This window comes from Stegodyphus dumicola, chromosome 12, assembly GCF_044657685.1.
Source record: "Stegodyphus dumicola isolate Sdum_Otavi_A_Nest chromosome 12, ASM4465768v1".
Taxonomy (NCBI): Eukaryota; Metazoa; Arthropoda; class Arachnida; order Araneae; family Eresidae; genus Stegodyphus; species Stegodyphus dumicola.
Window position 1 is genome coordinate 90,131,156 of NC_140779.1, and position 26,320 is coordinate 90,157,475.

Here is a 26,320-nt window from a genome sequence, read left to right on the forward strand (position 1 = left end):
TTTTCATATGCTATATCCTCAATTTGCAATTCTTTATTATGTAACTAAAAAAAGAATGATATTGTTACGAAATGTACAGGCGTGGTAAGATGGCTTCCCCGCAAAGCAGTTTTAGGGTTGCCACATTTGGCAAGAAATCGTCCATTTGGTGACAAAATTGGCGATATGTCATGGACGGATGGAGAACCTTCTGAAACGAATTCTTACTGGTTTAGCCCAGAAAAGCCGAAAGCTATATAAACCCTGCTGGTTCGCAGTTAGTTAGTATCGAGAGTGTGCCTCGTCGAGAGGACGAGTAAAAGTGCCTCACCTAGTGAGCTGATAAGAGAGTGTGCCTTGTCTAGCAAGCCATGCGGAGTCGATCGAGTTGACAGCAGGGCAACGAGTGCCGAGCAAGTCGTTGAGTGCACCGAAGGAGTCTTTCGGTGTATCGCGGTTAGTGCATCGTCGGGAGAGTGTGTTAAGTCTGGGAACGACTGAACCGAAGAGTCGGGAGCTGTGCTCATGTGTCATCGAGTGCATCGCGAGTTGTGGCGGGGAGAGTCTTGAGAGTACGTGGAGTTCCGAGAACGACCAAGAAGAGTCAGGAGCTGTACTCTGGTGCTTTGCAGGAAGCTGTCTCCACCATTATAGCCTGATAACCTGGAGGCTGTGTCAGCGTGTTTATACAGAGGCTGTTCACACATTTTTTAGATGATGTATATTGTATTCACAAAACTATATTATATAAAATTCTTGTGTTTTAAATGTTCTATTTGACATCCCTTATTCTGAACTGTCTTTCGACACCACAATTTCCAGGATAATAATGCCTTTTGAAGTGGCAGAAGAGGTATTCTAACCCATTCCTCCCGAACAGCTTTCCAGAGTCCTGTTAGGGTTTTGGGACAACGTTTGGATGATGCAGTTTTTAAAAGTCCAAAACCACAAAATCCATAGGTGACACATCGGGAGATTTAGTAGGGATATCAGTGAAGGGTATGGCCTTGATACCAGTTTTTTGTGCCATTTCTTTTAGGAAATTTACAGTGGATTTTGATGTGTGATTGCTAGCTTTGTCTGATGGAGTCTCACAGATTGATGGCACTGTGGGTAAAGCAATGGTATTTCATTCAGAAAAATTGGTGATAAAATATGTTCCTGATAGTACTTGGAGTTAATCTTGACATTTTTTTGCACTCTCTTTATTTTTAACTTGCCATTATAAGAAAAACCAGCAACAATCATGAATCCCTTAGAAAAACTTTCTTTCGATTCTTTGAACCATGTACTTAAATTTTTTCTCCCCTTTTATGATAATAAATGGCTCTCTCTCTCTTTTTTTTTTTTTTTTTTTTACAATTATTTAAATACACCCATGCTTCATCTATTGTGACAATTGTTTTCCATTTTTCTTTGGATAAGTGTTTCTCATATAGAATTCTGCAGCGTGTCCTGTGTTGAGTGATATGCTTTGGAAGAAGACGATGCAAATTGCGTTTTTTCGCTTTCTTAAGATTTAAATCAACATGTATCATTTTGTTTACAGTGGACACCGAGCATTTTAATGATTTTGAAATTGTCCTTTGACTAGGGAGATTTTCTTTTAACATTAAACAACGTACCTTTGCAATAGTTGAAGATGTCCGTTTTTTCCTTGGATACTTGTTTGGAATTTTTGTCCCACTTGAGGCTCCAATTTGACTTTTTTTTCCCTTTCTTGTTGATGATATTACCTATTGGCGTTTTAGATATCACAAAACCATGACTCTCACATCGTTTTTGGATTACGGAGTATGCATATTTCTCTTCGGAAAGAGCGTAAATGTAGCCTTCGAACCACTGCTTTGTTAAATTCGCCATTTTGAATAAAAACAAAACTTTCAAGCTGCAGACGATAATTTTGACTTTTAAAAACATAGTACAATTGCAATTACTTCTTTTGCAGCAAACGATTTTTTATTACTGCTTACCAAAATCGTCTAAAAAATGTGCGAACAGCTTCTGTAGTAGATCTTCGACGACTGTAAAACGTGACTTTGGAGCTGTCCTGATTAATACCGGCCAATAAAGTGTGTTTTGACATTTCATCAAGTAGTATTGTCATTATTCACTCCAAAACTACGAACACGAATGAAGAAAATAACGTAGCAATTGGTGTCAGAAGTAAAGAAATAACATAACAATATGCTTGAATTTCTGCCATAATGATTGGCGACATCTCTGCCAACTTTCATGTTCAGCAGAATTTCATAAGTATATCGGATGTTTTAATTTCATGTTTAAGGCCGACAAAATATGTTGGCTTTTACGCCTGAAATGCATTTCTTTTTTAAATTTTAAATGGAGGCTTTTGATATTCAAGTTGATAGTAAATAAGAGGATTGTTTTCATATTTTAGAGCTATATTTTCCCTATTGCTTTGTCTTTTCTAATGTGAATGCCATTTTTTTATATGCTCAACTCTCTGGACTTTTCACGTATCTGGAATTTGGCATTTTAATGGCATGTTCTGGTTTAATATGGGATGGATTTAAATGTTTTACTTGTTTATTTTACAGTATTACCACCAGCTGTTGCGACTATCAGCATATAATTGAATTAGGTTTTGAACTGCTTTTCACTTTGTATTTATTAAGTATATATATATATATATGTGTGTGTAAGAAAGACAAAAAATATGTAAATATAAATTAGCAAAATTCCTTAATGCTTAGTTTTAATTTGAGTATTTCCTCTCTATATTTTAAAAATAGTAATACCTTTTCCTGTACTGGGATATTTCGAGACATCCATATCATATGAATCTTACATAACACTGGCCACATAAATAGAACTAAAACAGCCAATTTTAATTTTACAGCATTATTAACTGTTCCGTCAAATGCCCTAAAAACCAAAACAAGCTCATTCTAAATTAAAATTGTATCTTTAATGCAAAATCCTTTCTGCGCTTTGAATTAGATAGACTGCTTCTTCTGTTTTTATTGCAAAGCTGTCCTAAATGTAAATATTCTTGAAAAGGTGTGCCACATTGTTTGTGGCCTCAAAATGTTTACCAAAATAAAAATCAATATTTAATCTGCCTTGGCTGCCAAGTTGCTGTTCAATAGTGGATCAACATTTATGAAATGCAAAGTTTCTGCGTTTGTACTGTCAGTGTTTGTACATCTAAGTTTCCTTCATTACACATATATATTGTTACAAATGCCCAGCCAAAGTAAGCTTCTTGGCAAGGCAGTTTTAGGGTTGCCAGAAGATGGTAAGGTGAGGCAGAGTTGCCATATTTGGTGCGAAATCGTCCATTTAGTGACAAAATTGGTGATATGTCATGGAAAGAGAGAGAACATTCTAGAATGATTTCTTACCGGTTTACCCCAAAATGTTCTTGAAGGCAGGTCAAAAGCTATACAAACCCTGCATATATGCGGAGTAGTAGTGTATCATCGAGTTGTATCTCGAGTGTCGAGCTCCAAAAGTGATCAACTAGGTCTGGAGTTGTACTTTAGTATTTTGCCATGAAGTTGTCTTCACCATTATATCCTGATAGCCTGAAGGTTGTGTTGCTGATTCTTTCAGTGTGTTTGTCGTTGTTTTTCAATTAATGTAATGCGATTTTGGAACTGTCCCGAGTAATACTGACTAAACAAATTATGTTTTGATTCTTCATCAAGTGTTGTCATCAATCACTCCAAATCCACAAATCCATAGAATGCAACAATATATATATATATATATGTATATAATGTTTTAATTCTTTATTTTAATGTGGCTACTTTTCGTTCCTGTCCGATATTAACTATTTATAATTATATGAATCTAAATTGCATTGTCTATTATGCCATCATATATAATGTGACGTGTAGCATTGTAGATATTTTTTTATCCAATCAAAGATCAAAGTTTTAACAAAGTACCAATGCTGTATCACTCATTGTTACTAAATGTATACGTACATTCCTTCTTTCCCTTGCATCTCTCTGATATCTGTCTCCCATTATCTGAAAATGAGAAAAGTTTGCAAATACAAAATTTTGAGGTGCATTTATGTATGAATAAGAATTTTTGTATCACAAGAATTAAATGTCTAGCAATACATTATGTCTTGTCTTCAGCCACGTGTATCTGTGAATGTCATCATTGTATCTTCAATAAACCTTTTAAATTCTATTACATTGCTTGCCCAATCATAAAGATATTTACAGATTTTATTATATATGTGTTTTTTACTATAATTATTTTGAGTGGATATATTTTTTTTAATATGCTTTAAAATTCCACTTCAGACTGTTTCCAAATTCAGTTTAAATTTATTTTATTTCAGAAATTGCATTTCCTTGCAGTAAAATAAATAATATTTGTTCAAGTATCTAAGAAATTTTATTTTAAAATAAAAATTTTGCTTCATTGTGATGTCTGGAAATAGCTAATGATACATTTATAAACATAATTTTTCTTTTAATTTTGTTTCATGTAGGCATATGGCAGATCGTATGGGCACACCTTATTTGCAAAGAGTGTTGAACCAGCAGTTAACAAATCATATTCGGGATACTTTGCCATCTTTAAGAGAGAAACTTGAAAAGCAAAAAAATGCTTTGGAAAAGGAAGTAGAAGAGTATAAACATTTTTCAGCTGATGATCCTTCCATAAAAACAAAAGCTATGCTTATGTAAGTTGCTAGATTTTTTTAATTCTAAATCAGAAATATAATTTATTTTTTAATTGTGTTTAAAATGTTATGCATATGTAGTTGCATCTATTGGTGTACTACTACTGCATATGTATATCAAATAGATTGCAGTAATGTTTTCCGTATCTGCACCTAATACATTCCAAGATGTATCATAGTTATTTGCTGCTGCAAATAATTGGAAACAGTTTACAGAATGCAATAAGTATGAAACATACATAACTAAGGTAAACTGGTAAATTATATGCAATCAAGCATTACCAGCATTGAATTAAATTGTGGTAATGTATATTATATAGTGCATTGAGCATCTATTGTATACTTTTATATATAAGAAATATAGTTTTATATGAAATATATGTTTACAGAATGCAATAAGTATGAAACATACATAACTAAGGTAAACTGGTAAATTATATGCAATCAAGCATTACCAGCATTGAATATATGTTTATAAGAAGTATAAGTTTTAAAATATCTCCTTAAGAGGTAATACTGCAGTAAAATAGTGCTGAATGAATGCATGCAGGAGCACAACAGAATCTTTGTTTATTGAAGAAAGAATTGAGTATAAACATACATAAATACAGACGGTGTTTATATATATTTAGAACGATTTCAATGAAGAAAAGCCTTTGGTCTTTTTGAAAAGATCACTGTTGATGGATTCTAGAAAGTAGTTTTTCCTTTTTAATTGGTGGAGATTGTAAAGTTATCTCATATTTGTTACCTTTCTGTATGAAATTTTTCTATTTAATTTTTCCCTTATACAGGATTCATATGGTCCTTAAGAGTCTTTAAAAGTCCGTAGGTTTTTTTTAAAATTGATTTTGGTCCTTAAAAGTCCTTAATTTTCACCAAAATCGGCAGAAGATCCTTAATTTGAATCATCTGAAATTTCTGTCTGTTTTTACAACTGTCATTTTGAGTGTGAATTAGTATTTTGGAGGAATATTTTAGCCGATTCACTGAAAAATATGATTATCTTTTGAATGGGTTCATGGGTTATAATGTGTTCCTATTTCTAATATAAATGGTGGGATACTCAAGTTTCATAGTGAAAGAAGTGAAACATAAGCATTTCGAAATTATTTCATTTTTTCTAATGAAGAGCTCTTAAACAACTTTTTTGCTTTGGGGGATGTGAATTCTTTAAAACTTTGTAACATTGGTAAATTCCATTAAAATAATGGTAGTATTAAGACACAATAACACGCCGAATAAATACTAATTCAGAAATCAAACAACAAAAATCAGCGTTATATTTACAAAGTTTTCACAGGACTAGTTTCGATGGTTTTACCGAACCACCATCTTCAGCTGCAAAACCGCAAACATTTGCGGTTTTGCAGCTGAAGATGGTGGTTCGGTAAAACCATCGAAACTAGTCCTGTGAAAACTTTGTAAATATAACGCTGATTTTTGTTGTTTGATTTCTGAATTAGTAATGGTAGTATATTGAAATTATATTTAAAAAATAACATTAAAATAAAACATCTTTAATTTTCGCTGTCATATTTATAAAGTTCCATTTTGTCCGTTTATTATACAATATTTTGAATCTTAAAGATAAACAAGGTATAATTTTATAAAGTACAGTTAGCAAAAGCAAAATAGCTATGTAATTAAAAATTTTTCATAGTAAGAATTTTCCCCATGTAGCTGTCTCAAAATATTCAGAATTCTCAGATATGCATCAGTTTTCTCTATAAAATTTATTTTACACTTTCCCCCCCCCCTCTCTCTCTATATATATATATATATATATTTCTGGCTTTTCCAGAAAAATGTGATGAAATGACAAATGTCTCTGTGGTATTAACTTGTAATTACTCCTGAAAGAGCTGGATTGTATTATCTGTTATTCTCAATAAAGTAACTAAAAATATTTTATGTATGTTATGAGGAATTGCATAAACTTTTAAAAGCAATTCTCTTTATTCCATCATTATATGCAAATTACATAAAATTTAATGCACTTCAGGATGATTCAACAACTACAAACAGATTTCGAACGAAATATTGAAGGCACTGGATCAGCATCCATTGATACACATCAGCTGACTGGTGGTGCTAAAATTAATCGCTTGTTTCATGAACGTTTTCCCTTTGAAATTGTTAAGGTAATGTTTATTTTTAGTATAAATCATTTGATATTAAAATTTTGTACCACTGAAATATATCTTTTTTAATATTTTGATTTTTTTTTTAAATAAATATTTTTTTAATACTTTAAATTGTTTTTAGTGAACAACTTTAATAGGAAGTTGAAAAAAATGGCAGATTTATCAAACTCCTTTGTGCTAATTTTTTAATCTTAGTGTGCACAAATAATAGTATAACATATTAGAATTTCACCGTAGAGACCGATCTATTCAAAATGGTTAAAGGAGTTCATATTTTTTCTGACATTAATTCCTATTTCATGATGTTAATTTTAAATATCTTCAATAAACTTAATAGATTTTAATGAAGATGGTTTATTCAGTATCATAAGGAAGTCTGTATTTCATCTTTCATTTAATTGCTTTGTCATGGCGTTAAATATCTACAGTAAACTTAATAGGTTTTATCAAAGAGTCATCTGTCTTGTGTCAGTTATATAATTACCCCATTAAATAGCTGTTTGTTATTTAACCTTTCGTTTAAATTACTGATTCCATTACTCATTCCAGAAGATTTCACAATATTAGTGAATGGTTGTGCATGTAACACATTCTGAACCGATTGGGGGGGTCGGCCTTTTATTTAGCTGTGAAAGTATTTAGTTTTAGCTTATAAATATAAAAAACTACTTTGTATTTATAAGCCATTTCTTTACTTTTTATTGTTTAATTTATAAAACATATTTTGAAAGGAGTGGATTATCTTCTTGCAGAGATGAAAGGGGTGCATGGGACAAAAAAAGGTTGAGAGCTAATAACATATAATGTATTATTATCTTTTTGAGTAGAGTAGTCTTAATTCTTCTGTGTATTTTCTTTTTGTAGTCACACCTTTGGTACATTCATTACAATTTTAATGGGCCTTTCCTGTCTGAAGCAATTTCATTATAATCTTAGTAATAATTTGTGTAGCCTTTATGAAGTGCCAAAATTAAGCTAATCTTTCATGATATTTGTAGCGGGAACAAATCTACTTTTAATCTTAATAAATAATAACTGCATTTTTCAATCAAATTGAGATTTCTAATTTTGCAGTATTTAATTTTTTGGATGCTGGGGCGTAATAATTTTGTCAATAGCTTTAAACGAATCTGAAATTTTTCTGTCAATTTAAATGTTTTTATCTTTGAGAACATAATAAATATTAAAAAATATTAAGAAAAATTAAATCTTTTCACAATGAATTACTTTGTGAAGCTGTATTTAAGCAAAATTATTTAAATTAATTTCTATAAATTTTCATAAAATTATTTTAGGTTGGAGCAAAAAAAAACTTGAATCAATTCGCTGGTAACTGGCGAAGCAAATTCCGAATGAAAACAAAATTTCGTATTTTGAGTGAACCAGATCGAAAAGAAGTATTGTTCAGTGGCATATTTCAAACTAACATCTTGTTAATTTTAAATATTTCCTAATAACTAACACATTTAAAAATTTGTTTTTTTTTTTTTTTTTAATCACTTAAAGAATTTAATAAATTTCTTCTGTTAATGTGAATTCTAAATGTTAAAGAAAATTAGTTTAAAAAATAGGGCATTTATGAGCATTGGATAAATTTTCTATTTTTTAAATAGTTGTACTCCTTCACTTTCCTACTATTAATAAAATTCATTTGTAATTGTATGTATATCAATTTTTTTTTTTTTTTAAAAAAGGGGGCGTAAATAGCATACCCGAAAACAGAACCTTTTAACACTCTTCAGTGGCAACTAGAACGGTAATGTCGTTAAATGCATTTAATTTTATTTTGTTCAAAATTACTACTTTCAATGCATATTTTTCTCAAAATGATATAATATAAATTAAGTTTCATTTTGTGGAATCTCATAGATTTAACCTAAGAATAATTAGATTATTAAATTAAATTTTTGTGTGAAGAAGGGAAAAGTAAAACAGTAAGCTCAGAAAATAAAATAAAAAAATAAATCATAAAGTAAATATGTTATTTCAAAGGTTGCCCTTTTCAAATTTAAAAAAAGTTACTTGTAACATATATATATTCTTATAAATAAAATTGCTTTAAGTAATTTTGTTTATTTCTGCAGTAATCAGTCTGCTTTAATTATTATTAATCTTTTCTGTTTTTAGACTACTTCCTTTAAAAAACATATCTTTTTCTATTTTTTGTGTGCTACAGATAGATTGTTCTTATCCTCTGAGTTGTCATACTGAAGGCAGAAAGTCTAAATTAAACATTGGTAGATATTAGGGGATAGGTTAAGTATTAATTTGTAAAATAATAAATAACTCATCAATAAATGTTTGAAGTATTTTTTCATAAATTTTCTAAACTTTTTCAAATGATTTATTGTTTAGATAAATGATGATATGTCTTTAAAGTGTTATTTATCTGTAAATTAGTCATTTCCTTAAATTCGTTATTTTTCAGTTTAATTAATAAATGGTAATGTAACTTTAAAATGTCAGTCATAAATAAATTGTATCTAATTCTTTGAAATTTAGCACATCTCCCATAGGGAAATAAGTAGAAACTTTTTAACTGTGGATCTTATAATAATTCTGCAAAAGGCTGTTATAAGCTGATTATTGCTAAATTTGGCAAATTAAACCATGCATAATATTTAAATAGCAGTAATATTTGTATTAAGAGTAAAAATAAGTAGAAAAGGAGGGGGAAAATTAAATCTGTTAGTGAATTATCATATTGAACTTCTATTTCCACAGTGAGTAATTTTTATAGCCAGCCAGTTTTAGATTGATATAAAACTGAAGCTGGATTTAATTAGTGCAAAATAATGCAATTGAATTAACTTTTTACAGATGGAGTTTGATGAAAAGGAACTGAGGCGTGAGATAGCATTTGCTATCAGAAATATTCATGGTATCAGGTAAAAATACTTTAAATGTTCTTTATGAGATATTTTATGTAAGCAAAAGCTCTTACCATTTCCAATGAGAGAATTCTGTTACTGTGTAGATAGTTTGGAACTTGTTGATTATCCCCACATCCCAACGAAAAGTCACGAATTTGTTGATGACTTTGATGAACATTCACAAACACATTAATGACCTAAACTTTTTGCCAACTAATGTACCAAGAGCACAAGCTATTTTTAAAATGGCAACATGCTAATAATTTCATATGAAAACAACAGTCAATAAAATTTTAAAAAGCAAAGAAACATCAATAATAAAACGCTTACCTTTTTCAAGAAATATTCTTTTTTGTTCTGTTGTTTCCTTGAAAACATAGATCTGTTTTTACTTTAAAAAGATCAGAATTGCACACTGGTCAAAACATACATGCTATGCACATATTGGTTTTGCCGTATAACTATTTTGGCACCATATTGCTTTGCCTCAAGAATACTTTTTGGCAGGGGTGTGGATAATAAAGTACTGATAGTTTTTATTGTTATGTGTTTTCATCTATGAAGTAACCTTTCATAGCCCTCCTGCAAAAAGTATATGGAAATGCATCTAAATTAAGATAACAGTGATTTTTGGTGTGCATGGCAGTTGTCATTTCATCATATCTATACTCTTTTTAAACATTTGGACTTGTTAATAAATACCAGTTATTGTGAAAAACCATTACACAAACACCTCCTTCCTCCTTTTATCCCACCTGTTATTGCAAGGTAAGGTAAAGGCAGAAGTCCTTGTCTTCTTCTTCTTCAATGGCCAGACAGCCCAGGATGGGCCCTTGCCTTTCTCAGAATCGAATTCCATACTCTTCTATCCCTGGCCATGAACATCCAATTGGTTATTTTTTAAATTCTTAAGTTTGTTTCCAAACATCCCTCTTTTTCGGGTGCCGAATAGTCTGGCTGAGAAGATTTACTCGATTTTCATCCATTCTGCACAGGTGTCCTGCCCATTTAATTCTCTGAATCCTTATATATTTTACTATATCTATTTCTTTATTTCTTTATTTAGAGTTCAGAGTTAGTTCTTCTTCTCCAGATATTGTTACGTTTTATGCCACCAAAAATGCTTCTCAAAATTTTTCTTACAAAGACAGAAGTAATACTTTTAGCTTTTTCTGTCATCGCCAGGTCTCAGCAGAGTATGTAAGAATGGGTCTGATTAAGCTTTTGTAAATTAAAATCTTCGTTTTTCTGCTAATGAAGTTAGACTTCAAGTATTTTTTTGACCGAAAAAAACATCGGTTAGCATCTGTGACTCTACTACAGAACTTGGGCATTAAATCATTGAGAGTATTAACCTCTGATCCTAAATATTTAAATTTGCTAACAGTTTCAAATTTGTAATTCCCAATTTCAAAATAGGGATTGCTATTCTTACCACATGGCATGTATTTAGTTTTATTTTGGTTGATTGCTAGATGCATTTTGCTGTGAAGCCTCTAGAGATGTGAAAGCCTTTCTAAGTGGCTCGGGACTGCATGTAACTATGTCAATATCATCAGCAAATGCAAAAATCTGAACAGATTTGTTAAAGATAGTTCCATGAGTATTAATGTAGGAGTCTTTTATGATTTTTTGGAGCGCAAGGTTAAAAAGCAAGCAGGCCAGTGCATCACCAACTGGGCCCACTTGAAACAACAATAAGCTCAGAAAGACTATTCTGGATTTTATCCCTAAGTTTTGTCTTAATAAGAATAATGGTGACCAAATTTATAAGTTTTTCAGGTATTGCAAATTCTCTCATATCTTCAGTTAAATACTTTCTGTTTATTGAATCATAGACAGTCTTAAAATCAACAAAAAGGTGGTGCGTTGCAATGCCATATTCATTAGTTTTCTCCAAAATTTGCCTAATGTTAAAAATTTGTTCTGATGTAGATCTTCCTTTGCGGAAATCACATTGGTAATTACCCACAATATTTTCTGTATAAGTTACAAGTCTACTAAAAAGTATATTGGAAAATAGTTTGTAGAAAACACAAAGGAGACTGGGTCCCCTGTAGTTGGTGCATTCCAGAATGTCTCCTTTTTCATGTATAGGACAGATGATGCTCAGTTTCCAATCTTCGGGTAAAACTTCTTGGTTCCAAACTGATTCGATGAGGTGGTGTATTTCCTCAATGTTTTGACTTGCAGCACTTTTAATGAGCTCTGAAGTAACTAAGTCAGGCAGGAGTTTTTGTACGTGTATTAAGTTTCATGCATTAAAAAAATTTATAAGTTAACTGAGATGTATTAGTGCAAAGTTACAACTGCAGTATCATTTGGTATTAAATGTACATTGATTACTCAGTAATTTCTTAAATAAGTAAAATTTCAATGGATTTTAAGAATTTATATCTTAAATTTTACTTTTTATGCACCAACTACAGGGGAAGTATTTATTACCAATAATTATTTAAGCCCCAGGAAATAAATTATTATCTTCAAAAGACTGTATCGTGTAAAGGTTATGTGTGTTGGTTAGAATGACAGGAAAGTTAAAAACATTTTCAACATAAAATATTGAGTAGAATGTTTTGTGTAAATGAAAAGTGTTGTAACCAATTAGCCTGCTTGCAAAGTTGGGAAGTATAAAATTTTTCCTGAAAGGAAATATCAAAACTTTTCTAAAAAGTCAGAAATATTAGGAAAGTAAGTATTCTGAGATAAAAATTCAGGTTTTAAATAGTGCAAAATAAACAATATTACTCCCCTTGAAAAGGGGGGACAAATGAAGAGTTAACTGAAATTTTTGTTTTTTCTTGTAGAGTTTCACTTCTTAATTAACTTACTTTCTTGAACCTTACTAAGTCTGTCAGGCAAGTTATTCCTTCATCTGTGAAAGTAGCTATATTTTCAGGGGAAGGTTTAAAAAACCTTTTTATTTGAACTTAATAAATGCACAACTTGTGCTTACAATTTAAGGGAACAAATGACATAAAAATTTTCAATTTTGGGCTAAAAAAGTAAAGTAGCCCGAGACAATTCCAAAAATAAAAAAATTTATCCATATTTTAAAATTTTAAGACCAAAATCTTTTATTAAAATATGTAAACAAGCACTAGCAAGCCTACCAGATGAGAAGGGACAGATGTCTGGTGTGGCAACAATAAAGCCATATCAGCTGATAAAATGTATGTTCATAAACATTCTTTGTTAGAACCTGTTTTATTAACTGAGTGTTTAGAAGTCTATCTGACCAAAAAAACTACTGTCAAATTGCATTCATGGAAGAAGTGAAAACCGGCCACTCAACCGGTGTAGTGGTTAGTGTCACTGCTGTGCCGAAGGGGCCCGGATTCGAATCTCGGAGAAGGCATTGATTTTTGTAAATGTATAGTGTCCGTGCATCGTGGAAGTACTCGAAATATGCGGCGAGCCGAAAGTCCTCTCGAGAGGTGGGTTATAGGGGAGAAGTGTGGGTGACCTTCGGACCCATCCCCCCTAGAATGCTGTCCTTCAAAATTGGGGGCAGAAATTGAGCTAAATTGCACTGTCGCCTGTAAGGTGCTCAAGGCTGTTGCCACTGCTATATGTCAGACAAGTGAACAACAGCAACTCAAAACCTGAATGAAAGTTTTAATAATTGCATCTGGACACGCATGCCGAAAACTGTTTTTTGCGAGTGTTATCACATTTATAATTAGGTTTCTTTAGATGTGGTAATATATTTTAATGATGGTGTACAAAGCTGCAATAAATAATGGAATTTTTAGGAATAAAACCAGGATTTTATATGGTAAAGTTTTTGCGAAAATAGATTGTGATAGAATTCGTGAGGCCCATCTCGCTTATCGAAAGCTTGCGATAGAATTTGTGAGACTCCTCTCGCTTACCAAAAGCTTTCTGAAATGGCCAGAAAAAAGCATAAGTTAATAAAACAAAAACAACTAGATGCAGAAATGCCAGTTCAAGATGATTATGGTGCAGGAAAATATTAAAATGATTTTTTTTTATATATAAATCATTAGTGTTTAAATGTTTTTGTCAGTTTTCTCAAAACTTTTTTTTTTTTTTTGGTACACTTTTCTTAAAAACTATTCAGCCTAGAAGGTTTAAATATTCCACAGTTGTTTATCTTAATTATTTCTTTGAAACTATAAAATTTGTGATCATTAGTTTTGGTTATATTAAAAATTTAATACCATTTTTTCCTATGATTTTCAAAACAGTTTACTAATTTATTTTTAATATTTTTTCTTTTTAAGTAAAATGTAAAATACTGCTGATTATTATTCTTAAATTATATGCTTTTAACCATCATGCAACATTTTAAAGAGTTTAATACAGTATTTTTTTTAAGAAAAGTGTAGCAAACTAGCACACTGTCACAAAAGATTCGTTAAAGGTAAAAGAAATTAAACAACTGATTTTTAAAAACATTAAGCTTTAAATTTACATTTTATGTAATCTACAAGTTGTATATTTTAAATGAAAAAAAGCATTTAGAGTATCCGTTTATTTTGAGAAAGTTATACCATAATAACTTTTGTTCTGAAGTAGTTACATTTTGCCAGTCGATATGTCACATATCTCCTTAAATCTATGCAACTAGCAGGATTTCAAATAACAAAAATGTGAATTTAAAATCCAAAGTGATTTAATGCTGGAGTTTTAACTAGATGTGTGTGAATCGCCTAGAAAAAAGGCTAACGCAAGATAACATTAGTTGCAGATCTAGGTGAGGGAAAATACTATAGTCAACATGGTTGCCGGAGTTGCCTAGCTTTCAAGAACTTTGTTCTTGTATATCATTTACATCATGGTGAGAGATAACAAAACATATAAATGATAGTATAATTCAAAATCATACCAAAATGAATTAACATAAAATAGTACTTTTTTCAGAAAGTATTATGAGTCTCCTATCCGATATGATTTTATCAACCCATAACTTTGTTTTGCATCTTTTAGTGAGATTTCTTCATGTTATTCCTTGGAAATGTAGCTTTGTAATCCCACATCCTACAAAAATAAATATAATATGTTTAAAAACTAATCCCACTGTGTGCTTGTATGCAATATAAATAATTATATCAATTAAATACATTTTTCAATCCCATGTAATTCTGCAGCTTTATTTTGGAACACCAAAGGAATAATACTTACTATGAATGATATACATTATGTATTTCTTTTGCAGAATAAACAGCTCTTTCCGGAATTTTATATTTCTTTTTAAATATCTGCCTAAGTTTTTGAGTAATTTAGATGTATTTTTCTCAGTATATTTTATTTCTTTTTCTATAATTAGTTTTTATGATATCCGTAGTAAGCCCAGGCATTGTTTTTAGTAATCATAATTAATCACCATATTATTATTATTATATAGTAATCTTTTATTCAAACTTAATTTGACAACTAGTTCATTATATATGGTCAGGAAAACTATCCCATTCTGAAAGTCGCTAAAAGTTGAATTTGAATAGGAACCCTGCTAGAATTTACATTGTACAGTCAAATTGATTTAATGATTGCCTAACTGTTAAAGATAATTGTCAATGCCAAACTTAATCCAGTTTTAAACATGATACATATTGCAATATATTAAAATGTTTTATGTTTAGCTTTTTTTTATATTTTAAGCATATATACAACAAAAATATTCCTTTTATAGAAAAATTATTATACAAATCTGCTTTAAAGCACTTCGAACCATTTTAATATCCATGTGTGTTAAAAATATTGTAGTCCTGCTTCAGGCACTGCCAAAATACTGTATGTATTTTAGAACCTTATTTGCTTCAGCTGAAGTGACTTTCAGTTCTTTCAGCTGCTTTGTATTCACTTTCATGGTTGGATCATTCCACTTAAGATATAAATTCCTTTATCAATCTGACAGTCATTAATTTCAACTCTCGAATCTCAATCCATCAGAGGACATACCCAGAAAATTCAAATCTTTTGAAATAGCATTACTTCAACCAGTTAACGTAATACCTTCCACCTCCTCTTGTTTTTTTGCATTGTTCAGCTACAAAGAATGAATCCCACTGAGTGAAAACAATGTTTAATTTTCTAAAGCACTTTAGTTTCCATAAACAAGTTTCATAATTTCCAGAAGACCAAAGCTTAGCTTGCTGACATTTCGAAGTGATTCCAATGTTAAGAACAATTTTCTGCATTGAAAATTTTCCATTACCATTTTTAAATTACAAAAGCCTACATGACTGTAGAAGATATTAATTCTTAAAAAACATTAGCTTTAATTTGAGAAAATATGTTGCTAAATCAGAGTTAATTTGATGATAATTTGGTATGTTATTGGTTGGAAAAAAGTGACAGTGAAGAAAAGCATTAAATCAGAAACAGAATGTGTTACATATTTGCCAACATTTGAAATCTACTTGATTAAATCATGCTTGCTTTCCTTGGTTTATGATAAATCTAAAATGATATCATCCGAGTTCTGTTACACATTTTTCATTATATGCATCATGTTTTGAAGTAAAAAAAAAAAAAAGAAAGAAAGAAAGAAAAACTGTGAATTAACCATTTCTCTCCTTAGGGTAGGTTTATTCACTCCAGATATGGCATTTGAAGCTATTGTTAAAAAGCAAATATCTAAACTAAAAGAACCATCACTAAAATGTGTTGACTTGGTTGTTGGAGAATTAGCCAATGTTGTCAGGTCTTGTGCTACAAAAGTAAGTTTTACTTAAGTGTATGCATGCTCTGCTTCATGATTTAAACAATAAAAGTTTCTAGTTGTTGTAGTTACAAAACCTTTACTTACACAACTTTTTGTACTTCCTTCATTTCCTGTCTGTAAGATTTCATTATAAATAGAAATTGATCTAAATAAATGCTAATTATTCTATATATCATTTTAACTATTTTAATTAATAAGGAATTTTTATGTATGTAAACAAACATATTATTCATTATGTCAATAGTTGATTAATGAAATAGTTAAAAAATATCACATCAAGTACCAAGGAAAATGTGGAGTTTTGATTTAAGTTTTTAAAACTAGGTAAAATTCAACCGTAGATTAATTAATGTTTATTTTGTTTAAAAGCTTTATTCAATTCAAAGGAATCTTGTATTGGTCTGTGTTTAGGGAGCAAAATATTTTTTGTTTTGCTGGAAATAATCATTAAAGTAATCAAAATAAAATCAAGTCAAGATCAAAGGAAGCAATAGTTATAGCATTGACTTTGTACATATGTGTTTCAGATGTATTCCTGTAAATAAGTAAGGTTGTTTTTCACAGAAATTCAAAGAATGTGGGGTAACTTTTATGTTTCATATCTCGAGAACTTATTGTCAGTTCACCATGAAATTTTGGATCTTGTGACTGGATAAAAGCAACTGTGCCATTCAGGTTTTATGTACCATAAAATTTTGTATATTTAACATCATTTCGCTTAACCCTCTAAGGGCTTTATCACTTCTATAGATGTGCTCGGCAAGGTGGGACATTTCTGAGAAATGAGATTCTAGTAGCACTGCTTTAAGCGGGAGGCTTCCGAGAAATGTTTCGTCTAACTAGGTGAAACATTTTGAATCTTTTCCAGAAATGTTCTCTCTGGAGACGTGTTCCGCGTACGTTCAATCAATTAGATGAAGGTTCTGCTTCTGAAGGATCATGGATAATTTTCAATATGGCAATGGCTCTCATTGTGGAAATAGACGCTGATTTAATTGAAGAAATACGGAAAAAGCCATATATATGTATTGCTGTTTTGTTGTAGTATAACTGTCTAAGTCATTTTTAAATGTTTATAAATTCATTAAATTTATAATTGTGGAAATTTCAGAGTAGACAATATTTTATGACATGCTATGCCTGATGATTTGTTTACAAATTATTCATCACTAAAAGTTTGCCAAATTTGTCGTATTTTGGGCTGATCGTGTGAAAAGAATATTATTGGTATATAATAGAATTTTTTTCATTAAGGGGAATATTTTTTTTAATATGTTTGTATATGTAAGACTTTACTTTTCTACTAATTATTTTTATTACTTTTAAATTGAAATTGCATAATCAGTGATTATGTATACAGTTACAAAGTGTGTAATCCGGACTCGTCAGGATTTCGGCGATTCCGGATTAGGGGTTTTTCCGGATTATAGATCATCAATTTAAATCTGGTAAGATGGCATGTAGAAATTATACAATTAAAAATATGAAACTGTATGAAATAAAGTGTAATTATGATCTAAAGGGTATGAAATTTTATTTACAAAAAAAAAAAAAGCTTAATATTTGTTTGTTTACACTATTAAACATTTCTTTCAATGCGCGCATGCGTAAAGCATACAAAAAAAAAGAGTTTGGGACCTTTGAGGTCCGGATTATAGATCATTCCGGATTACGGACTTTGTACTGTATTTATTAAAGCATAGATTAATTATTAATGTGTATAACATTCAATTTGTATTCTATTATCTTCATGTTATTAAATGAAATGCTTTTTAGATTATAAATACATTAAGAATTATATTTTTATTATAAATGCTACATGTTGTAGCACTGGAAATTTATGGATTTATTATTATGAAGGATGAAAAACATTTGTATATACATTCGCTAATAAAAAGCTTATTCATTATGTTAATACTAATAAACATACATCAACAATTCCTAAACCATTGCATCTCTCTTGCTATGTGTAGGTAAATAGTAGATGTGTGTGTGATATTAGGTATGAATACAAAAATAAACATTGCCAAAAAGTTTATTTGAAGTTACTTCTAATTCATATAACGATTATGTAATTGTCAGTGACTGTAGTCATCAGTTCTTTGCACATTATCATAGATATGGAATACACAGTTGAAAAATAATTGAAGTTCATTTTGTGCATTAGGCTATTCATTAAAATCCGCCCACTTACACATAACCTTTGCATTTGCAACTATATTTGGGAATTTAAACAAAAAAAAAAAAAAAAAAAAATTGAGCAAGTAACCTTTATGAAATATTTAACATTTTGGGGATAAATTAAAAAAATTTTGACTTGTCACAAAACAAATATCAGCAAATGGCATTATATCATATACATAAAAATGATTAAATAAATATATGGATACAAAAATAACTATTTACAATAATAAAATCAAATATATACAACAGATCATTATAAAGAATAGGACTTCTCTTTGCACATTTTTTTCTTTTTAACTTTTAGAATCGCCAGAGTCGAAATAAAAGTGATTTACTTAATAGCTATCACCTTTCTATTATTTTCCATATCTAACAATAAAGTTTAAAATGAAAATAGTGTGAGTGATACAAAATACAACACAGAAAAGCAATCGTCACTTGAAAGGAAACCAATCTGAGCAATAACTGGTTCTTGTTTGGCTTTTAGCCTGTTTACCAGGTGAAGATGGTAACCCAATTTCGCAGAAGCTCACTTCCCAGAATTCTTCTGTCTAACGTTATGTTTCGACAACAAATATCGTATGTGACAGCAGCTTAACCGGCACAATATTTTTAGTAATATCTGTAAGAACGTACATATACGTGCATATTAAAATAATATTTTTAGTGATATCTGTAAGAACGTATATATACGTGCATATTAAAATATGTCAGAGAAAGTAAGGCAAACTATTAAAAGTACACAAATCCAGGTATAAAATACCAGGAGAATTTTTGCATTAAAATCAAGAAAATAATTTTTTCTCATAGTAGTTTTGGGAAAATTGTACTTTCTTAGCGAAAACAGTGGCCTGTCAGAGGGTTAAAATATTTCAGGTAATCTTTAAGCTTAAAAAAATTGAATTAAATTTAGTGTGAGAGAATGGGAATGACAAAACTTTAAAGAAAGTAAAGATCTAATTAATATTTCTTTAGTAATAATACTCTTTCACATATATTGATCAAATTTGTGCATATAAAGATGATAGAAAATTATGTTTATTGTCTGTGTAATTTTGAAAATCAAAATTTTGCTGTTGAACTCTTTTTTTTTTTTTTTTTTTTTTTTTTTTCCATCCTGAATCTTTTATATTGTTTTTATAAAATCTTTTTTGCAGTGAAATTTTATGATTTTTAATTTGGTATTTAATTCCCCCCCCCATGAATCAGATGAATCGTTATCCTAATTTACGTGATGAAATTGAAAGGATTATTACTACACATATTAGAGAATGTGAACAGAAGACAAAACAGCAGTTAAGTCTTTTGGTTGAGGTAGAGCTGGCTTATATGAATACAAATCATGAGGACTTTATTGGCTTCACAAAGTAAGATATAACTTATTTTTCTTTTAAGAATTATTTTGCGAAATAGCGTCTGATTTTTAAAACATTTGTGTATATTTCCATTTTACCTTCGTTTGCTTAGGATACAGTTAACCCATGAAAAGCTAGCCTTTTTGATGAGGACGTTTTTTATACAAAATATTATAGACTGATAGAAATAACATTTTATGCTTAACTTGAAATTTTTTTGAACCAGCTGTTTGTAGCTTCACCTAAATTTCTTATTTTATGATTTAGCACTCAAGTTTCTGTCCCAGTAGTTACAGAAATGTTGAGGGGCATACAGATTGAAAATAATAAATTGTAACTGAACTATATTTCTTTAATTTTCTGAGTTATTCTACAGTTTGTAGTTTTCCAATTTGAAAGCAGTTCTAGTGAACAAGCTAGTTACATGGCCATTCTTATGGTTTTCCTCATTAGTAATGAGAATACAAGACATGAATCTTCAGAAAACCCTCTGTGAAAAATTTCTCTCTTTAGACAACAAGAAGTCTTACTGCCCTTTACCATAATTTAACAAACCCAATCCAATTAAAAAACATTCTGAAATTATTCATAAACTTTTTTTTTTTTTTTTTCCAGAGCACTGACTGTTTCGTTCACTCTCCTTTGACTTTTTTTTTTTTAAACTTTTGTACTGTTCTGTTATCAGGACTGGCTCCAGAAATGTCTATATATATGTATGCATGTGTTCCTTTATATATGTACATACATAGTTCATTTATATATGTACACTTCTGAATCTGGTCCTGATAACAGAAGAGTATATATGTATATATTTATTAAAATGCTATGCTGAATATACTACCAAACTCTAAATCAAACCATCTGAATACACAGTTTCTCACAATAGTGTTAAAGCATTCAAAAAAAAAAAATGAAAGAATATATGTGCAGTATATAAAAGTGCATGATCTGATCTATGAATAGAATCAATTATCACAATCTCAAAAATAAGAATTGTTCAAAGCTAGTACAACAATATGCTGAAAGAGTTCCTTTCCCATCATGCTGCATTTTTCACAAAAGTTCTGAAACCAAATTAAAAACATGTTTGCATATTCATCGTTGCATGTCACTTTGCAATTTCTGCCCCTTCAAGTGCCTAAAATTTCTTATAATTACCACTCCCCTTCCTCTCTTTTTTTAAATGCCATACTTTCATTTTGAACAAGTATATTACTTGACATTCTTCTGTTTAAATAATGCGTAATATCTTTAAAAAAAATTAAAAGCTATTCAGCATTTTCCAGTGTTTTACATATACTATTAGAGCTTCTATTCTTTGGGTTAAAATGCACTAGCATCTTATTACCAGGGTTTGGAAATTCAGGTTTTGTTTTTTAACAGAGGTTTGACTTGTATGCATGTATATGTTTGTATATGTATGTATTTGTGTAAAATAATTCCATGTTTCATTATTTGTGTTAGTCATTATTAAAGATTGAGAAACATTGTTTTTAAGAGCAATTATCATCAATTTGATTTGTTTAATCCTTTTGTTGTAGAGCATATATATTTTATGGTAAACTATAAACTGTCCTCTCTCCTCCCCCCTTTTGCATTTTTTTCAATGTTTTGTGTATCAGTATTTTTTTATATTAGTTTTGTGCTGGTTTGTAGTTAATCTTAGACATACTTAGTTAATTTGTGTATTATAATATTTGAAAGCTTTTTTCAAATTTTTGTTTTTGTCATATTTGTCAAGTTTCTCCATTGAAGGTAAAATTTTATTCTTAATTTTTCTTAAAGTTAATCCTTTTTCTTTTTTTTTTTTTTTTTTTATGTCTATTTATATCCCTGTTTCTTTCAGCATAGAACATTATATTGGAGGGTGAGTTCCTACACTTATATTTTAAGTTTTGTAGAGTATCCTTCTCCTCCTAATTTTTATAACAGTCATTATCTTACTGGGTTTTGCATGTTTTGATCTTTTTCATGAATCATTCCTCACATTTTGCATGTTTTCTTTTTGTTATATATAACTAACATCTTTTAAATGTTTGTTTTATTCAATTTCATCTGATGCTGCTCACATTTCAAAATTAACAAATTTGATACATTTCTATTCTAATTCTGTCTGTACTTCTTTTGGCTTGGAAGTGTTATTAAGGACTGTTTTTAATAATTCATAGAATTAATAAGGGGATATGGTTTCTTGGGGTTAAAAAGTTTTAATTATTACATATTGCACAGAAACATGCACTTTTTGCATCCAATTTATTATAGTTTCTTCTAAAACAAGTTGTAGCAATCTGAATCATTTGTATAGAGGTTATTAGTGGATCCCTTGTACTTTTGATTGTAGAATAATTCTCAGTGTAACATTCTTACGCATGTAAACATTAACATGTTAAGAAAATTGTATGTTTTGCACCATTCCTTATATCAAAAATATATATTTAATTAGGTTAATTGTTCTAGTCTGAATTTATTGAATTCTGAAAGTAATTTTTTAATACATTCTAGTTATGTGATAATTTCTAATAGAAACTATTTTTCTTTAAATATTGTATAGTTTTCAACTTTCATTAAATAATTATTTAATTTTATAAAAGCCATATTACTGAGACTGTAATTGTTAGAGGCAGGGAAAGTACACTTCTGGCTATTAAATTTGTTGATTCATAAAAAGAAAGCATCTAGCAGAATCATAGTTTTCTTACAGATGCATTATAATGGAAAGAAAAAATGACTAAAATTTTTGGCAGTTTTTTTTAAGGTACAAAATATACAAAAAGCAGTACCTTAATTATCTGCATGTAACAAAAATAACAGCTGTAAAGCTCGCCAGTGGCCAAGTAGTAAAGTTGCTGAACACTAGTAGTTTGGTCCGAGGTTTGATTTTCTTCACTGATTATTCTAAATTTATGTTACGTTTTGTTGTAATATTCAAAGGAATTTTATTTTCATTGATTTCCTATCAGATATGAAACAGTATGTATTAATGTTTCATAATGATTTCATTCCTTGTACTATAAAAAGAATATGAAAATACTAGGTATTACTGTAAGTTTCTTCGGAAAGAAAAGGTAGTTTTTAGTATTTTATTGCATTTATTTAATTGTTTAGGTCTTTGACTTAATTCCATAAATTAAAAAAAAAAAAAAATGCAAGCTTATTCAAAATGATATATGGTATTTTAAAAGACTATAATATATTCATTTTTATATTCTTTTAAAGTGATTTTTACGTACGTTCTGGCATAGAGATCTATACCAGAACGGGTTTCAAAGAAAGGAAAACCCAAAACATTTTCTTTTCCTTACAACCTGTATTAAGTATGAAAGGTGTGGGGCTGCAATCGCTAGAATGAAAAATGGTATCTCAGGAAAAGAAGGCTCTTTGCAGCATTTTAAGATTATAATCTGTAATTTTGTTCCATCATGTTTTTCATAGACAATTTGGGAAAGGTAGTATTGTAGGCAGAAGCATTCGAAAGTGATATCATCAATTTGAAGAAACAGGCTATCTTTGTAAAGGCAAAGCACAAGGAGACCACTTGTTAGTAATAATAATGTGGAAAAGATAAGAACGACGTTTCTATACAGCCCAAAGGAATCAACTTAATAAAGCAAGCAGTTACTGGAACTTGTGCAAATAACGGTGTGGCCTGTTTTGAAAAAATTATAGTAAATGAAACCTTACAAAGCAGATGACTCAAACTTTACTTCCTAGAGACAAGTACCAATGAGTGGAGATTTGTATAAACATGCAGAATAAAAGCGAATGTGAAATTTTTTAGTGGGGAGGTGCCGGCTTGTTCGTAGTAATGAGGCAGCATTCTCTAGCCCACGACAAAGTGATGTTTGCTTGTTTCCCTCCAGGTCACCGTGCATCACCCCATATAACTTTTACATTTGGGGCTTTGAAAAAGACAATGTGTATGTGCCACCACTGCCATGCAATTTTGGGGACTTGTGAACATGCATAGGCAATGCTTTGAACACCAAACATGCTCAAACGACTGTGGAAAGAACTGTACTATCATCTGGATGTTGTCTGTGTGACTTGAGGAAGCCGTATCAAACACTTATGATGTGATAAAATAAAGATATCTGAGTTGTGCTTTCCTTTAAAGTTGTTCAGATAAGTGTTTGTTTATTCTAATATGTTAAAATACCGGACATCATTTTGAATGTATTATGAATTATTAAAACCTCCAACTATGTTTCTTTTTTGTTTATATGTAGATCTAGTTCAATAGAAATCATGTAAAACTTTTAACTTCTAAATCATAGAAACAATTTCGTATTTTCTTACAAGACTACAGTTTATGCTGTTTTCAGTTAAATGTCTTTTAACTTTTAATTTGTGGTTACTGCCATCATTGAAAAAGTGAATGATAACTTGAATTTAAGTGTGTAACTATTTGGAATTCACCCTCCTTTTTTCATATACAGTAGTTTGATTTCTTACATTTATGACATTATTTGAGTTTTTTTTTTTTTTTTTTCCCTTCTCCCCTCTTTTATGCTAGTTGGAATTTGTACTATTAAATTATTTCTCTAGTAGTACCAATTAAATGCTATACCAAACTTTAGTTCAGTAATTTTCAGATTCAATTACTAATTTTTATGTTCTTTGTATAATTAATGGATTTAAAGAATTACATAAATGTTTTATATGAATAGCAACTGTAAGAAATGCATTTAGATTTCAATATAATAGATAAAAAGATGCAAGTTTAGACCATGACAGTTTGATTTTTTAATATTTTTTTCAAATGTACGTAGTAAAAAATGGCACTAAAATTGCTACATAAATTCAATAACTGTTTGTGAGTAATATTAAATAGTAATGATGTATTAAGAGTACAGAGTTAACTAGCTGTGAAAATTGAAACTTAACATATCAGAATCGTTAAATTAATATATAGCTAGACCTTCAGTTCAAAGATTACTTGAATTAAGCTTAATGTACCCTGCTGGGAAGAAAAGTTGCAATGTTGCAAGGAGATGAGATTAATTTGTATTTAAAAAAAAATATTAATGTGGTTATTAATAAACAAAAATATTATTTTAAAAATTTCTATCATTTAATCACTAACAAAATGATAATTGCAACTGCAAAGTGCAAGAGTGAATAAGAAGGCAATTGCTCATTCTAAACTATAGTTTTGTTGTTCTGCTGGATCATCGGCATGCCTTGATGTAAGTCTAGTCCTAACAGTATATGCAGTATGATCGGTTAGAAACGAGCTCACTCTGATGAGTCATAGTCCTTGACAGATTGGGAAGACACTTCTTATGCATGACATTAATGATAACTATGTTATTGGGCTGCAGTTGATAATGCTTTGACAAAATGTAGTCGTGCAGTCATTGCACAAATAGAAGCAACATTTTTTTTTTTTTTTTTTTTTTTTTTTTTTAATATTGTTTTAAGTGCTACATATGTACCATTATCGACATGCAGAAAAACAGTCTTCATTGATATTAATAAATTAGAGCTCTTGGCTGGGGACTTAAGTAATGAATCATGTCTTTTCTTTGAAACTAAATGGTAATGTAGTCCTACTCTAATAAAAGAAACATTTCTCATCCTCCTTTTTTTGTGATATGGCACAAAGTCTCATTTTGAGGTCCCATGATTTGAACCTGTTAATGTGAAATCTTGCTATAAAAAGCACATTTGTTAAACCTTTTATCCAGTAAATACATGAGGGCATGAAAAGGACAATAATTGCAACTGTATTAAAAATGTAGCACAGTGTCATGAGAGATAATAGATATTTTATAATGCAGTGCTTCTTAACAATTTTTCAAATGGGGACTACTTTTATAAATTCAAATGTTCTGCAGATTGCCTAATTTTTATTCCTCACTGACTGCAGTTGTTTTAGCCTATGTTACTACCAGTTAATACATACACTCAATCATATCCAAACTTGTTTCATTGCTTTGCTTATTGATCTTATATGCCTTTTTTTTTTTTTTTTTTTCCCTAAAGCTTCTAATAATGCATATGATTTGCAGATATTTTAATGTATTTTCTTTGGTGAAAATGTCATCAAAATATCATGAAATAAAGTGATGTATAGTGATTTTTTCTGAGTGTAGTTTGAAATATTATATAATGTTAGTGTAATAACAACTTAACTTGTTTCTGTTTTTTCTGTTATTGCATTTTATGTAAAGAAAACTAATAGATTTTTATCTTTTGAGTAATGTTTACTATATTAGTAAATGCTTTACCTTTTCCTAATCAAAAGTGCTCAAGTTAATGCTGAAGCTAACACTGGGAAGAGAAAATTAGGAAATCAGGTAAGTGGTTTTTCTCCAGTTGTCATTATTAGTGAAAATTAAATCTGCTTAAAATACTTGTTCGTAAGAGACCAAAGAAAAAAAAATATAGAATTGTCAAAAAAATTCTTACATTTTTTA

The 26,320-nt window shown here is 29.9% G+C and overlaps 1 protein-coding gene across 4 annotated transcripts in view; it reads left to right on the plus strand.

Annotated features, from left to right (window-relative positions):
- The window catches only part of LOC118195146 (dynamin-like), a 120,567-nt gene that overhangs the window by 44,759 nt on the left and 49,488 nt on the right, over positions 1-26,320 (plus strand). For 3 of the 4 annotated variants that reach the window (XM_085806694.1, XM_085806695.1, XM_085806693.1), the window contains exons 7-13: positions 4,457-4,651; positions 6,657-6,795; positions 9,619-9,686; positions 16,219-16,357; positions 19,756-19,913; positions 21,748-21,768; positions 26,149-26,200. In XM_085806694.1, the coding sequence (XP_085662820.1) occupies positions 4,457-4,651; positions 6,657-6,795; positions 9,619-9,686; positions 16,219-16,357; positions 19,756-19,913; positions 21,748-21,768; positions 26,149-26,200 (772 nt within the window). The remainder of the gene's footprint in view (positions 1-4,456; positions 4,652-6,656; positions 6,796-9,618; positions 9,687-16,218; positions 16,358-19,755; positions 19,914-21,747; positions 21,769-26,148; positions 26,201-26,320) is intronic. The other variant, XM_085806696.1, reaches the window with a different exon arrangement.